The sequence below is a fragment of the Gopherus evgoodei genome, chromosome 2 (assembly GCF_007399415.2).
Source record: "Gopherus evgoodei ecotype Sinaloan lineage chromosome 2, rGopEvg1_v1.p, whole genome shotgun sequence".
Classification (NCBI taxonomy): Eukaryota; Metazoa; Chordata; order Testudines; family Testudinidae; genus Gopherus; species Gopherus evgoodei.
The window spans coordinates 78,949,078-78,963,773 of NC_044323.1; the positions used below are offsets into that span (position 1 = coordinate 78,949,078).

A 14,696-nucleotide genomic window follows, 5' to 3' on the forward strand; every position below is an offset into this window, starting at 1 on the left:
TAGACTCATAGACTCTAGGACTGGAAGGGACCTTGAGAGGTCATCGAGTCCAGTCCCCTGCCCTCATGGCAGGACCAAATACTGTCTAGACCATCCCTAATAGACATTTATCTAACCTACTCTTAAATATCTCCAGAGATGGAGATTCCACAACTTCCCTAGGCAATCGATTCCAGTGTTTAACTACCCTGACAGTTAGGAACTTTTTCCTAATGTCCAACCTAAATCTCCCTTGCTGCAGTTTAAGCCCATTGCTGCTTGTTCTATCATTGGAGGCTAAGGTGAACAAGTTTTCTCCCTCCTCCTGATGACACCCTTTTAGATACCTGAAAACTGCTATCATGTCCCCTCTCAGTCTTCTCTTTTCCAAACAAAACAAACCCAATTGTTTCAGCCTTCCTTCATAGGTCATGTTCTCAAGACCTTTAATCATTCTCGTTGCTCTTCTCTGGACCTTCTCCAGTTTCTCCAGATCTTTCTTGAAATGCGGTGCCCAGAACTGGACACAATACTCCAGTTGAGGCCTAACCAGCGCAGAGTAAAGCGGAAGAATGACTTCTCGTGTCTTGTTTTCAATACTCCTGTTAATGCATCCCAGAATCACATTTGCTTTTTTTGCAACAGTATCACACTGTTGACTCATATTAAGCTTGTGGTCCACTATGACCCCTAGATCTCTTTCTGCCATACTCCTTCCTAGACAGTCTCCTCCCAGAGTTAAGGTTATTTGGTGGGATGTCATCTCTTGAAGAGTATTGAGCTGAGCAGAACTTAAACGTCTGAAATGAAGGAAATGCAGAGTTGGGCTTGCATGGGCAACTTTATTCAGCATTGTGCCCCATTAACACACACAGCTTCATTCTGCCAGCCTGATAGTCCACCTCCTTTTACAACCCATTCACCCTCATTAACTCTGCATTAATGGAGTTTTTTGCTATTTAATTTCCTAGTTTTTTTTTAATCAGGAAAAAATATGAGGTTAGTAGTCATTTGGGCAGTTGTAAATACCGGGTTCTGCAATTAGTTGGCAATCCTCATGATGTAGTGTACTCCTTTCTCTACAACAAACTCCTGCAACCTTGTGATCTAGGTATTGCCCAGAATCCAATGTTGGCAACCATGGCAGTGCATGTATATTTCTCTTCCCTCAGTGGTCTAGGTACCTGTGCTGTGAGTTTCAAACCTCTGCACTGTCTGTCTTTGAAAACACCACGGTATTCTGACCTAAGAAGAGGAAGTGGCCACTGGCACCCCCACTGGCTAGTGAAATACAGATTTTTTTTTCCAAGCAATCAATCCAAGGTTTGGCTACCACCCATCCTCATTATCCAACCGATTTGCAAATGCAACCTCTTCCTCTGTCCCTCCCATTTCACCTACACAGTCCTCTGCTTCCGTCTTCTCCTCATCCAATATAACACAAAATTTGGTTAGATAGACTGCTGATTATTATGTTGTGTTCACTGTAAGCCTTATTGGTGACAGGGTGTTCACCAGAGCATTAGCACATGCCCTCAGACTACCCAAGCAACCATAAAATGGCTGCATGGAAACCCTCTCAGTTTTTTCATTGTTGGCTGTAATCCTTCCATGCTGCATGTCTGTGCAAGCGAAGAAATGAACATGTTCTTAAATACCATTCACAGTTTGGGTCCCCCAAAGACTTAATGGGGCCATGAACTACCTTGGGTAAAAACTGACCAATAGAGACCATTTTGACCTGCATCACAGCAATAATTTGATCTCTAGCTCTGCATAAAAACAATCCACCTAGAAACTTTGGGAAAATGGCTGTTTTCTTCAGGGCATATAGTTCCAGAACCCCAGGCTCAAATGTAGGGCCGGCGCTTCCATTTAGGCAACCTAGGCAATCGCCTAGGGTGCCAGGATTATTGGGGGGCAGCATTTTGCTGGGGGGGGGGGCGGCAGGCGGCTCCAGTGGACCTGCCGCAGGCATGCCTGTGGAGGGTCCTCTGGTCCCGCGGCTCCGGTGGACCTGCTGCAGGCGTTCCTGCGGACGGTCCGCAGGAATGCCTACGGCAGGTCCACCAGAGCCATCAGACCAGCGCGCAGGGCAGCGAAATGGTCGTGTGCCTAGAGCACCAAAAACACTGGCGCCGGTCCTGCTCAAATGGCCCCAAACGTGGGTCACTCCCACAAGTCCTAGCAAAGTGCAAGAATATCCATGCAAACATTCAGACTTCAGAGCACTTAGAAGCCTCAACTTTAAAGAAGGGTAGTGGGATGATGGCGGGAAAGGGCTCTCCTGCACATCCCTCTGCAGCGTAGGAGGCTCTGAAAGGTGTGAAGTGGCCTGGTCATCTGAGGGTATGTCTACACTACAGGATTATTCCGATTTTACATAAACCAGTTTTGTAAAACAGATTTTATAAAGTCGAGGGCACATGGCCACACAAAGCACAATAATTCGGCGATGTGTGTCCATGTACCGAGGCTAGTGTCGATTTCTGGAGCATTGCACTATGGGTAGCTATCCCGTAGCTATCACATAGTTCCCACAGTCTCCCCCACCCATTGGAATTCTGGGTTGAGATCCCAATGCATGATGGTGCAAAAACAGTGTCGTGAGTGATTCTGGGTAAATGTCGTCACTCATTCCCTCTTCTATGAAAGCAACGGCAGATAATCATTTCGCGCCATTTTTCCCTGGATTGCCCTGGCAGATGCCATAGCTTGGCAACTATGGAGCCTGTTTTGCCTTTGTCACTGTCACCGTATGTGTATTGGATGCCGCTGACAGAGGCGGTACTGCAGCGCTACACAGCAGCATTCATTTGCCTTTGCAAGGTAGCAGAGATGGTTACCAGTCGTTCTGTACCATCTGCTGCTGTCATGGGTGCTCCTGACTGACCTTTGCTGAGGTCGGCCAGGGGTGCAAAGACAAAAATGGGAATGACCCCCTGGGTCATTCCCTCCTTTATGTTGTATCTAAAAATAGAGTCAGTCCTGCCTACGATCTGGGGCAAGTGTACTAGAGAACCAGTGTATCAGAGAACCAGAGAACACAGCCGCTCTGTGTCAGATCCCACAGAAATGATGAGCTTCATGCCATTCTAGGGGGTGTCCCTGCAACAACCCGACCCATTGCTTCCCTTCTCCCCCAACCTTCCTGGGCTATCGAGGCTGTGTCCCCCCATTTGTGTGATGAGGTAATAAAGAGTGCAGGAATAAGAAACACTTAGTTTTTAGTGAGATAAAATGAGGAGGAGGCAGCCTCCCGTTACTATGATAGTCCAGGCAGGACATTAAACGGTGAGGGGGAGAGGAGCCCAGCATCCTGCTGCAATGATAGTCCAGGCAGTACAGAATCTTTTCTTTAGACATGAAAGTTGGGGGAGCTGATGGAACTCAGCCCTCAGCTGCTATGATGAGGACGGTTACCAGCCATTCTGTACCATCTACTGGGAATGACCGGGAGTCATTCCCATTTTTACCTAGATGCCCCCGGCCGACCTCACCTGAGGTCGGCCAGGAGCACTCACAGGACAATGAGGCCAGCTATCAGTCCTTTTGTACGGTACTGTCTGCCACCGGGGAGGGAAGGGGAGAGGATGCTGCTATTCATTTCCCCAGCACCGCGTCTACCAGCAGCATGGAGTAGACATACTATGACATATAAAAAAGATTTTTTTCCCTTTTCTTTCATGAGGGGTGGGCGGGGGGTAAATTGATGACATATACCCTGAAACACCCCGGACAGTGTGTTTGACCCTACAGGCATTGGGAGCTCAGCCAAGAATGCAAATGCTTTTCGGAGACTGCTAGGGACTGTGGGATAGCTGGAGTCCTCAGTACCGCCTCCCTCACTCCATGAGTGTCCATTTCATTCTTTGGCTTTCTGTTACGCTTTTCACACAGCACTGTGCTGTGGACTCTGTATCATAGCCTGGAGATTTTTTCAAATGCTTTCTCATTTCGTCTTCTGTAACGGAGCTCTGATAGAACAGATTTGTCTCCCCATACAGCGATCAGATCCAGTATCTCCCATACGGTCCATGCTGGAGCTCTTTTTGGATTTGGGACTGCATCACCACCTGTGCTGATCAGAGCTCCACGCTGGGCAAACAGGAAATGAAATTCAAAAGTTCGCAGGGCTTTTCCTGTCTACTTGGCCAGTGCATCGAGTTCAGATTGCTATCCAGAGCGGTCACAATGGTGCACTGTGGGATACCGCCCGGAGGCCAATACCGTCGATTTGCGGCTACACTAACCCTAATCCGATATGCTAATACCGATTTCAGTGCTACTCCTCTCGTCAGGGAGGAGTACAGGAACCGGTTTAAAGAGCCCTTTATATTGATATAAAGGGTCTCGTTGTGTGGACGAATGCAGCGTTAAATCAGTTTAACGCTGCTAAAATCGGTTTAAATGCGTAATGTAGACCAGGCCTCAGTGTGAAGTTCTTGGCTAAATGAGAACACCTCATGGAGGTGACTGCCACTTGAAACAGCTGTGTGTGTCAATGGCTCCATTCATTTTAGTGGGTTTTCCCATCCCCCTCCTGAGTGCTTTCCAGCCTGTGATATTCATGAAGTAGACTTGTTCTCAGCTCCCCAGTCCAAGGGGCAGGACTTCCCCAGATCCTGGTTCGTGTGGGGTGCAGCAGGAAAGAGCACTCATTCACTTCTAAAAGGGCAACATCCCCCCCCCCAACCTGGCTTACATGATGCTGGAGTGAGGGGAGATCCAACCCTCATAATTAGTACAGGGCCCTCAGATCCTGGCACACATGCAGGGGGCAGCAAGAGGGGTTCAGACACCCAGAGGGGCATGGCATCTAAATTCCAGATCATAAGGGGGGGCAGGGTGGGGGGCTTAGATCTCCCTTAGAGGGGTAAGAGCCCTCCAGCCCTGGGCATACAGATAGGTGGAGAATGTGGGGCTGACAGTTCAGCTGCTCCTATTGTCCCCTAGTTCCCTGCCACACACCCTCATATCCCCCTGCCTACTGCCTGATCCATTCACTCCCCCAAGCCTTCCTCAGCTGAGACCCCAGCCTCTTCCCTCTCCATTCCAGTTTATTCCCCTCCCCATAAAACCCCTGTCTTGCTGCAGCTCCAAACTCCTCACCCCCTAATCTCCCACTGGTTTGCCCCCTGCTTTCCCCCTCATTGCCCAGGAAGCCTTTGTGTGTCTGGTTTTTCTTCCAAAGACTTTGGGAGGGGGAGTGTGGGGGGATGGTGTGCAGGGGCAGAGCTGGGGCTCCAGGGGTTGGGTGCATTGGGTGAGCTGTGGAGTACACAGGGGTTAGGGTGCCCTGGTAAAGCTGTGGCTGCAGGAGAGTTGGCTGCTCTGGCATAGCTGGAGCATGCCATGCCTTCCTCACCTGAGTCTCCAACATCCCCTGCCTGCCCTACCGTCCACTACTCATTACAGCACCAAGTCCCTATTCCTGCCCTTCTCCACTCCTACTACATCTCCACATCCAGGACCAGATGACTGGAGGGTAGCTAATGCAATGCCAATTTTTTAATTTTATTTATTTTTTTAAGCAAGGCTCCAGAGGCAATGCTGGCAATTACAGGCCAGCAAGCCTAACTTCAGTACCAGGCAGCTTGGTTGAAACTATAGTAAAGAACAGAATTATTAGGCACCTAGATGGATGTAATTTGTTGTGGTAGAGTCAACATGGCTTTCATAAAAGGATATAAAAAATAAGTTTCGAACCAGGCAAAGCATGTCACAGGGCTGAGAAATAGAACCCTCCCCTGCAACTGGCTCAGCTGCCTATACAGATGGGCTGCACTCGCTACTATAGAGTGTACACTGATTAATGTGGCCAGCTTTCCATTTCTCACTATGCAGGATTTGGGCTAATGGAGCTACATAAACTTATACATCAGTGGCTGTGTCCCCAGTTCAATCCCTTCTTACATGGGGTTTTCTGCAAGTGGGTCCCTCTGGAATTGAATGTTAGTCTGCTGAAAGCAATGTCAAGATTTGATCAGTTGAATATCGTTTCACCTCAGGCTGGTTCTGAGAGTTCACTATGATTAACTGAAGAGGGTACTCACTGTTTTTAGGGAAACCGATAACATGCAGAGCATACAGCTAGTGCAGAGTGCTGATTTTTACAGACTTCTGAATGCAGTTTTATTATTTTTATTTATTTATTTATCAAGCACCTCGGTGTGTGTGACATTGTGTTAAACACAAGCTTGATAGATCTTCCACTGGCTGGATCTCTCACTTAGACTGATTTGCTGAAAAGCAAAAGTATTTAATGGTATTAAATGTTGGGAAGGCTTGTGTAATTCAGTAAACATAATTATAAAAGCAAAACTGGGTTTAAAAAAAACAGATTCTGGACTGTGCTTGTTGAGGAACAGATTCTGCTACTCTGAAATTAATTACTTTACTCTGCAAGTGAATCCAATGGGACTAACTGGATGAAGGTACAACACATGGTGAATAAAGATGATAGTATCTGGTCCATGACATGTAGATTGAGGAAGGCCTTACTTACTCTGAAGGCACTTGCTAAATTATTAGAGTTACTACCAAGGGATCTCACAACACTGCGTGTTTGGGCAACAAAATGGCAGATGAAATTTAAGACTGATATGCACAAAGTAATGCTCATTGGAAAAAATAATTGCAGCTACACATATACAATGATGAGTTCCAAATTAATTGTTACCACTCAAGAAAGAGATCTTGGAATCACCCTGGATAGTTCTCTGAAAACTTCAGCTCATTGTGCAGCAGTGGTCAAAAAGGCTATCAGGAAAGGTTAAAAAAAAAAGTCTGAAAATATCATAATGCCATTATCTAAACCTATGGTGCACCCTCCTCCCTTGAATCCTATGTCCAGTTCTGGTTACTCCCTTCTCAAAAAGGGTAGAGTGGAGCTGGAAAAAATTCAGAGAAAGCCAGCAAAGATGATTAAGGGTATGGAATGGCCTTCACATAAGGAGAAACTGAAGAGACTAGCGCTGTTCAGTTTAGAAAAGAAACAACTAAGGGGGATGTAACAGAGGTCTATAAAAGCATGAATTCTGTGGAAAAAGTGAATAGAGAAGTGTTATTTACTCTTTCATACAATACAAAAATCAGGAGTCCTAAGATGAAATTAATAGGCAGCAAGTTTAATATAAACAAGAGGCCATACATTTTCACACAATGCACAATTAACCCGTGAAACTCATTGCTGTCGGAAGTTGTGATGGCCACAAATGTAACTGGGTTCAAAAAAGAACTGGATAAGTTAATGGAGGATAGGTCAATCAATGGCTATTAGCCAAGATAGCCAGGGTGCAACCCCATGCTCAGGGTAACCCTAAACCTCTGACTAGTGAAAGACTGGGTGGATCACGCCAGCTACCCTATTCTGTACACTCTTTGTGAATCACTGGTACTAGCCACTGTCAGATGGGATACAAGGCTAGATGGACCATTGGTCTGACCCAATATGATGATTCTTGTGTTCTGAAATAAACATAATTAGTAAGTGGTAACTTTTTTTTTTCCATTTTGAATAGGTTTCAAGCATCAAATTGAAATGTATTTTCTCATGCAAACATTAATGCTGGGAAATCTGGCAGCTGAAGATCATCCTTTTTTAGAATGTATTTACTGAACATGGTTAATTACAGCTGTAGTAACTGCTTTAAGTTTAATAAATTGCAGTTAGTTTTTTTTACCTTTGTGCCAAAAGAAAATTCAGAGAACTTGTTGCTGTTTTCTTTACATGTGAGCCTGAACCAACAGTAAGAGCCAAGCTCATGCAAAGTTAGAGTTCCGAATAAACTCCACAGTCTGGAACTGTATTCTGTGAAGGCTGGTGACTTGATAATAGATTAAACAAAATCCTGGATGCAAACAACCCTGAACCTGAGGAGTTTCAAAACCTGTATTAAAATGTTGAAACTTGTTCCTATCTCTTGTTTTGTTAACATCAGCAGGAAAATGATGATTGTTTAGATTCTCACTCAGCCATTTTATGATTTCAGGGCAGTCCAGGGCCAAGAGGACTCCCTGGTGATCGTGGTGAGAAGGGCTTACGAGGAGATCATGTAAGTTTTCCTAGTGCAAATCTATTCTATTTTATACTGTATGACTCTCTGGGGTTCACCCAGAGCGGTAAGGGAGGGAGGGGTTGTCACCCTGGGTGCTTCTGTGCTGTGCAGCTTTGGCTCAGAGCCCTGGCACCAGCAGCCTGTTCACAGCATAGTGTCCTCACCCTGGCTACCATCAGCCTGGTTACTCCTTGCAGTGTGACACCAACAGCCCTTCCAGTCCTGATTCTCCCCTGCAATGTCCAGCCCCTCTCACTGGATCCTCATACAAGTATCAAGTTTGTTGCCTCCAAAGAGCAGAACACATACCAGCCTGGTAGTTTGGCTGAGGGATTTTATCCTTCAGTTTAATACAGAGTGTTGAGATGGTTTTGTAATAAAACAAGAATAAGTTGATGAGCAAAGAACAGAGCTTTAGGTGATAATAAGTAACACAAAACAAAACCTCCTTTCTAATGACTACAACTTAATTTCAGCAAGTTGCAATCATTGTAATCACTAAGCAGGCTTCTCCCCTGTAGTCAGTTTCCTGCTACTCTTGCCTCGTGAGCCAAGGGGATCCACCTTTCATGAACTCAAAGGGTGCTGCTCCCCTCTGTCCCTAGGTGATGGATACCCCAAAGTCTTCAGCAGTTGCTTATATCCTCAACGTTTATCTTTGTTTTCAAAGTCAGGAAGCCCAAATGATCTTCCTGTGATCCTTCATGCAAATGATTAGCCCGTTGTTCTTGGCCACACCTGTCTTGATTTGCAATTGAGCACAAGAGGAATTGGCCGTTCTTCTTTGTCTGGAAAAAAACTTGTTTTGCTTTGTTGGTCTGTTTCCCAATTCTAAAACATAATATCAGAGAGTATCCATAATTTCACATACGGCGTTATTACTATCACTGTGAAATGTAAGTAATCACCAGCATGGTGTTTTCAAATGATACATTACAAGATACCTTTTAGATAAATATTGTGTGTGAGGTGTAGAGAGCTGGCCAGGACAACTGACTCTTAGTTCTATACCACAGGGCCCCTTGGCATTGGGGTGCTCTTAGGATCACAACATTAAGGATCTGAATCTAGTCTTGGAACCTCATTTATGGTGCACTAGAAAGTGAATAAACTTGCAGGGAGTAAAAGCCTCTGTTCAGATGTGCATGGGGATATGATATTCTTTGGTATGCTAGGACAGATGTGCATGACTATTGCACTGTAATCCCAACGATGAGGATAATAGCTAAACCTAGCAGATCTTAGCCTTTCACAATAATTATTTTCACATTCCTTAGCTGAGACTAGTACATCTGGAACATTTCATGAGCCCAAGATATTCCGTATGCTAAACTTTCTGGAATAAAAAGTGCACATGACCCTCCTTAAATGCCTAATCTCAAGACAACAAATTTGTCTACATGTGGCTATGCAGATCTGTCAGTTGCCTGAGAGAGCTACAAGAAAAATCTAATACTATGGGACATCCTGTGGATTTATGATTCTCTCTGTGTGGGGACTTTGTATCCATCCCCTACTGAATGAATTATGCTTATTCCTACACCAGTATGTGATGGTATTGCCCTAAGCAAAGATACCATGATGATAAGCACTGTATAAAGGCTGATAGGCTGTTTAATCTTTGTCAGGCATGACACAGGGCTAAATCTTGCAGTCTTTTCTATTCTTCTTTCAGGCGCCAGTGCTGAAGGATGCTGAGCATCCACTGTGACATACGAAGTGCCATCAGTTCCCATTGAAAGTAAATGGGAGTGGGGAGCACTTACCACTATTCCTTCCGTGTGTTGGTATTTTTTTGAATCAGGACCATTGTAGGATTTAGCCTTTGGAGGGTGATCTTGTACTGTTGAATGATTACTTATAAAACAGAAGAAAAAAGTACAGCTCAGGATGAGGGTTTTTTTAAAAAATAAAACAGAATATTCCTCTGTTTCAGAACATAATATTTAGGAGAACATTGGTGAATGGAAATTACATGGTGTGTGAAAAGGGACTGCAGTGTTTTCTTATGATTATGGTAGCATGCCTCTCAGGGAATTGAAAGAGCTCTCACTCTGCTTCTTGAGTGGCATACCCTGAGGGCGTGACCTGTCATAGTCCACAGGCCAGCTTGTGAGAGTCTGACTTCACTGAAAGGTGTGTCATATGTCATGAAATGCTGTAGCCCTAGCTGGTAATCGTTGACTTATTGGTCAGGTATAGCATTGCTGGGCTAGGTGTAAATTAGGAATGCAACCATTACAAATAGAATATGAGAAATGGAGGAAAAATATTACAAATACCTTGTATTTCCTGTTCGTTCACATCTTGAATTAGCTCCCCAGACTCTGTGGATTCAGTCGAAGATAATGCATTTCTCTCATAATTCCAATCAGTTGTTTGTCATTGCTATAATTATTACTATTAGTTTATAGTAGCACGCACAATTTGCTAAGGACTTCTCGGACATTCTAATAGGGGTGGTCCCTGCTCCAAGGAGCTCACAGTCGAAGGATAGAGGCAGACTGGCAGGCAGAAGTTAGGGGAATGAGAAAGGAAACAGCGAATAGGGATGTCTTTTTAAATTCAAGTCAGTTAGATGCACTGTAAACAGCTTGGCAAAAGTGGGACTTTAAGGGTGAAAGAGGAACAAGGTAGAAGGCTTGCCGATGGTCTCATGGAGGTTGCATAGGCGCTTCATGGAAAAAGGCAGTGAGGTGGTTGTGTGAGAAGCTGACAGATGAGCAAACAAGATTGAGGACATTAGTGGGATGACGTGAGGGCAGGACACATTGACAAGCTTGAATAAATATGGAGATGCAGAATTCTATGATGCCAAAGTGGATGGCGAGCCAGTGGGGGGAGTGACATCATCAAATCAGTAGGGAATGAAGATGCATTCTGTCTGGTGTGACGAGGGCCTGACCAAGCAACATGGCTGTGGAAATCACTATAAAAGGACAGATGTTGTAGTTGGTGAGGAGGAGAAAATACCAGGAGAAGGCGGCAGTGCTGCACTGTACTTCCAGTGTGTTCAAAGAGTGCAGTGTCACCTGTGACATTTCTAATACTTGGGATTTTTTCGTGTTTGTGTTTTTTTAAAGGTGCCCTTGTGGTTAAAGTTTGCCCCACCACCAAGACTTAGTGCTGTATGCTCCCTTTGAGCTGCAGTTTCCACACAGGACTTCCACTGCTTTGAGTGGGAATTCTGTCTAGTCTTGAGAGTAGAATAATGACTCTTAATGTCCCTTTTGTCTACACAGCATATCATAGATTCTGTGAAGTCTCACAACACTGCAATTTCATAAAAACAAAAACTACAAATATTTTATCAATATTGCGTAAAGGCTGATAGGCGATTACTCTTTGTTAGACATAAGAAATGGTTAACTCCATCCGCGTTTTCCCATGCTTTTTTCAGGGCCCAATGCTGAAAGGTGCTGAGCATCTACTGTGAGATATTAAGCGCCATCAGCTCCCATGGGAAATAAATGTACTTAACTTTCTGTCTTTGTTTAGGGTGACCCTGGATTGGACAATGACATTGCAGGGACCAAAGGTTCAAAAGGAGAACAGGGAAGCCAGGTAACTATTTAGAAATATGTGACTTTGTTTACAGTACATTGTTTCAAATACTAACCTACAATCCTTTTAAAATATAGCTATATAGAGCAAATTAAAATTAATCCATTAATAACCAAGACTGTTAAATATAGCATGACAATTCTATCATTCCTAATTTTATACCACACAATACATCTGAAATCAACGAGATGACATTCAGTAAAGACAAGTGCAAAGTACCACACTTAGAAAGGAGAAGTCAAATGCACCACTATAAAATAAGGAATAACTGACTAGGTAGTAGTACTGTTGAAAAGGTTCTGGGGTTATAGTGGATCACAAATTGAACATGAATCAACAATGTGATGCAGCTACAAAAAAGGCTAATATGCTGGGATGTATTTACAGGAGAGTTGTATGCAAGACACTGGAGGTAATTGTTCATTTCTACTTGGCTTTGGCGAGGCCTCAACTCAAGTACTGTGTCCAGTTCTAGGTAGAAAGATGTGGATGAATTGGAGGGAGTCCAGATAAGAGCAATGAAAATGATGAAAGGTTCTGAAAACCTGACCTACAGGAAAAGGTTAAACAACCTGGACATATTTAGTCTTGAGAAAAGAAGACTCAGAGAGGGACTTGATAAGTCTTCAAATATATTAAGGGCTGTTGTAAACAGGATGACCATCAGTTGTTCTCCAGGTCGGCTGAATGTAGGACATGAAATAATGGGCTTAATCTGTAGCAAGGAAGGTTTAGGTCGGATAGCAGGAAAAACTTTCCACCTGTAAAGGCAGTTAAGCTCTGTGATAGGCTTCCAAGGGAGGTTGTGGAATCCGCATCACTGGAGGCTACCTGTCATGCATGGTCTAGGTTTACTTTGTCCTGCCTCAGCAAGGGGCTGAGTTTGATGATCTGCTGAAGTCCCTTCCAATCCTACATTTCTATGGCTCTCTGATTCTAGCCTTATGGGTGACTTGAGATCCATGAATCTGCGCTCTGCGGTCCAGCTTTGGAAATGGTCTTAAATTTTTTAAAGAGATGAAAAATAACTAAGGTGTGGATATGTGATGAATAATCAGACCTACTGTCATCGATGACATACCTATTATTATTAGTATTGTAAATTAATGAATTTCCACAGAAAATCTTCCAAAGTGTGTGTGCAGGGAAAGTGCTGAGAGTTATTTACGTGCCTAATACTACACAGTGCCAAGCCCTCCTGAACTTCTATTGATGTCACTGTAGAGCAGTTATGGAGCACCAGTACAAGACTTGGATTGTCTGCACAGTATGCTGGAGATCAGTGTTGATATACAAAACAGAATGGAAACTGTAATGACCAACATGCAGCACCTTCCAGACAAATATTATTTGAGGGCAACATCATTGATTATTTTGATGGTACTTTCTGAAATGTACCATAACACAATGGCATTTCTTTGACATTATTTGACAGTGTTGCATAGGTGAAGCCGTGCAATTAAAATACTATGTTTCAGTTCTTAATTCTGACAGGGGTAAGCAGTTACAGAGGTTGTGTGCCCAAGTGTTATGAAAATTATTTTTCCCATTGGTTTGCATGTCCACTGTTCATGACTAGATGGCTTAATAATCTGGAAAAATATAAAATGTTTGGAATTTGAGTGACAATTGAGATATAACATGAAATTAAATTTCCCATTTCCAGGGTGAAAGAGGACCAGTGGGCTTACCGGGGTCACCAGGCTCTTCGAGAACCACAGTAAGAACCCATATAGACAAGGAGACTAAATATGCAAAGGAAATGCTTGAAATTAATCCAAGGTAGAAAGAATGATCTGAGAGTCCATAAATTTAATCTTGATCGATCACTCTGTCAGCCTCCGTTCACCGTAGGAAGATGAGGTAAATAAATCTCTGATAGACTGCCCTGAAAAAATTAACACTAGCAATAGCCTCTGATTCCAGGCAAACTCTTTCCTCCTGAATAGGACTACCCAACACAACTGTCTAACTATCAGAGACAAAATAGCTTCCTCATTTCTTTCAAATTCGGAACCTATTGCAATACTGTCCAGCTTCTGTCCCCCAACTATTGCTGTCCCCCAACGCTTCTTTTTTCTCCTTCCAAAGAAAATGTAAATCCTTATCTTTGCAGAATTTCTCTAACATACTCTTTCTTCTGGTGTGGCAGTGTAGTGGGGCCACCAGGCTCCTGCCTCTGTCCCAGTCAACAAACTACTCAGAGATCCTTGTGCTGGTCCAACACCTTGTGCAGTTTATTTACAAATGGATTCCCATGACCTTCATAATACATACATCTCTTGTAACAAGTAGGGGAACACAATCTCTCTTTCTGCCTGCTTTCCCCTTTCCACTTTCTTCCTGTACCTATTTGTAGGCTCTGCCTAAGGGCTTAATTAGCCTTCTGCCCTTCCTTACCCACAAATTAGGCACAGCTGTGCTTAATCAGCTCCATTCTGCCTTGCTTGACTGGAGCGGCTGTGAACAGAGTGCTGACTCTGTCTTTCTTGCCTAGCACTCTGTCATAGGCAGTTATCGATAAGAACAGATGAAAAAGGTGGGAACCTTTCCCTCTGCTTGGTGGGAAATGTCTTTAAGCTCTACTGCCAAAACCAATTCTATTAACACATCTGTTTTGCCAGGGCATACGGGGCCTGAATGTTTTAGTCCTTCTCTTGGCACAGCAGGACTGAAGCCTGTGAGCATTAAGAAAAAGGGATAGCAAAGTAATATCCTGACATATCCATAATGACATTCGCATTTGCTTTGCTCTCAGTCACCGTTCTAGCATGTACAATAACTTGAGCCTGTAGTAAGCATTGTGTGAACATCAAATTATCTGGAAAAAAAATTGACATAGTTGCCACAGCTTCTCTACTGTTTGTCATTTAACTGAGAGATATAACTGGGGTCTAATAGATGTCTAACAAACATCTATCTTGTCTTGTGTCAGGGAGCAAAAGGTCGACGAGGAACACCAGGTCCACAGGTAGGTTAATTTCCCATATCTACAGTAGGACTAACGTGGGAGCTTTCCTGCCTTCTAAAATATTTGCAGAAGGAGTCCAATATTTATTTTAAATTTGTTATAGCATATAGGATAAAGGACAA

General features: G+C 43.8%; 1 protein-coding gene across 5 annotated transcripts in view; it reads left to right on the forward strand.

Annotated features, from left to right (window-relative positions):
- The window catches only part of LOC115645873 (collagen alpha-6(VI) chain-like), a 113,368-nt gene that overhangs the window by 55,679 nt on the left and 42,993 nt on the right, over nt 1-14,696 (forward strand). For all 5 annotated transcript variants that reach the window (XM_030551086.1, XM_030551083.1, XM_030551084.1 and 2 more), the window contains exons 18-21: nt 7,974-8,036; nt 11,538-11,603; nt 13,270-13,323; nt 14,539-14,574. In XM_030551086.1, the coding sequence (XP_030406946.1) occupies nt 7,974-8,036; nt 11,538-11,603; nt 13,270-13,323; nt 14,539-14,574 (219 nt within the window). The remainder of the gene's footprint in view (nt 1-7,973; nt 8,037-11,537; nt 11,604-13,269; nt 13,324-14,538; nt 14,575-14,696) is intronic.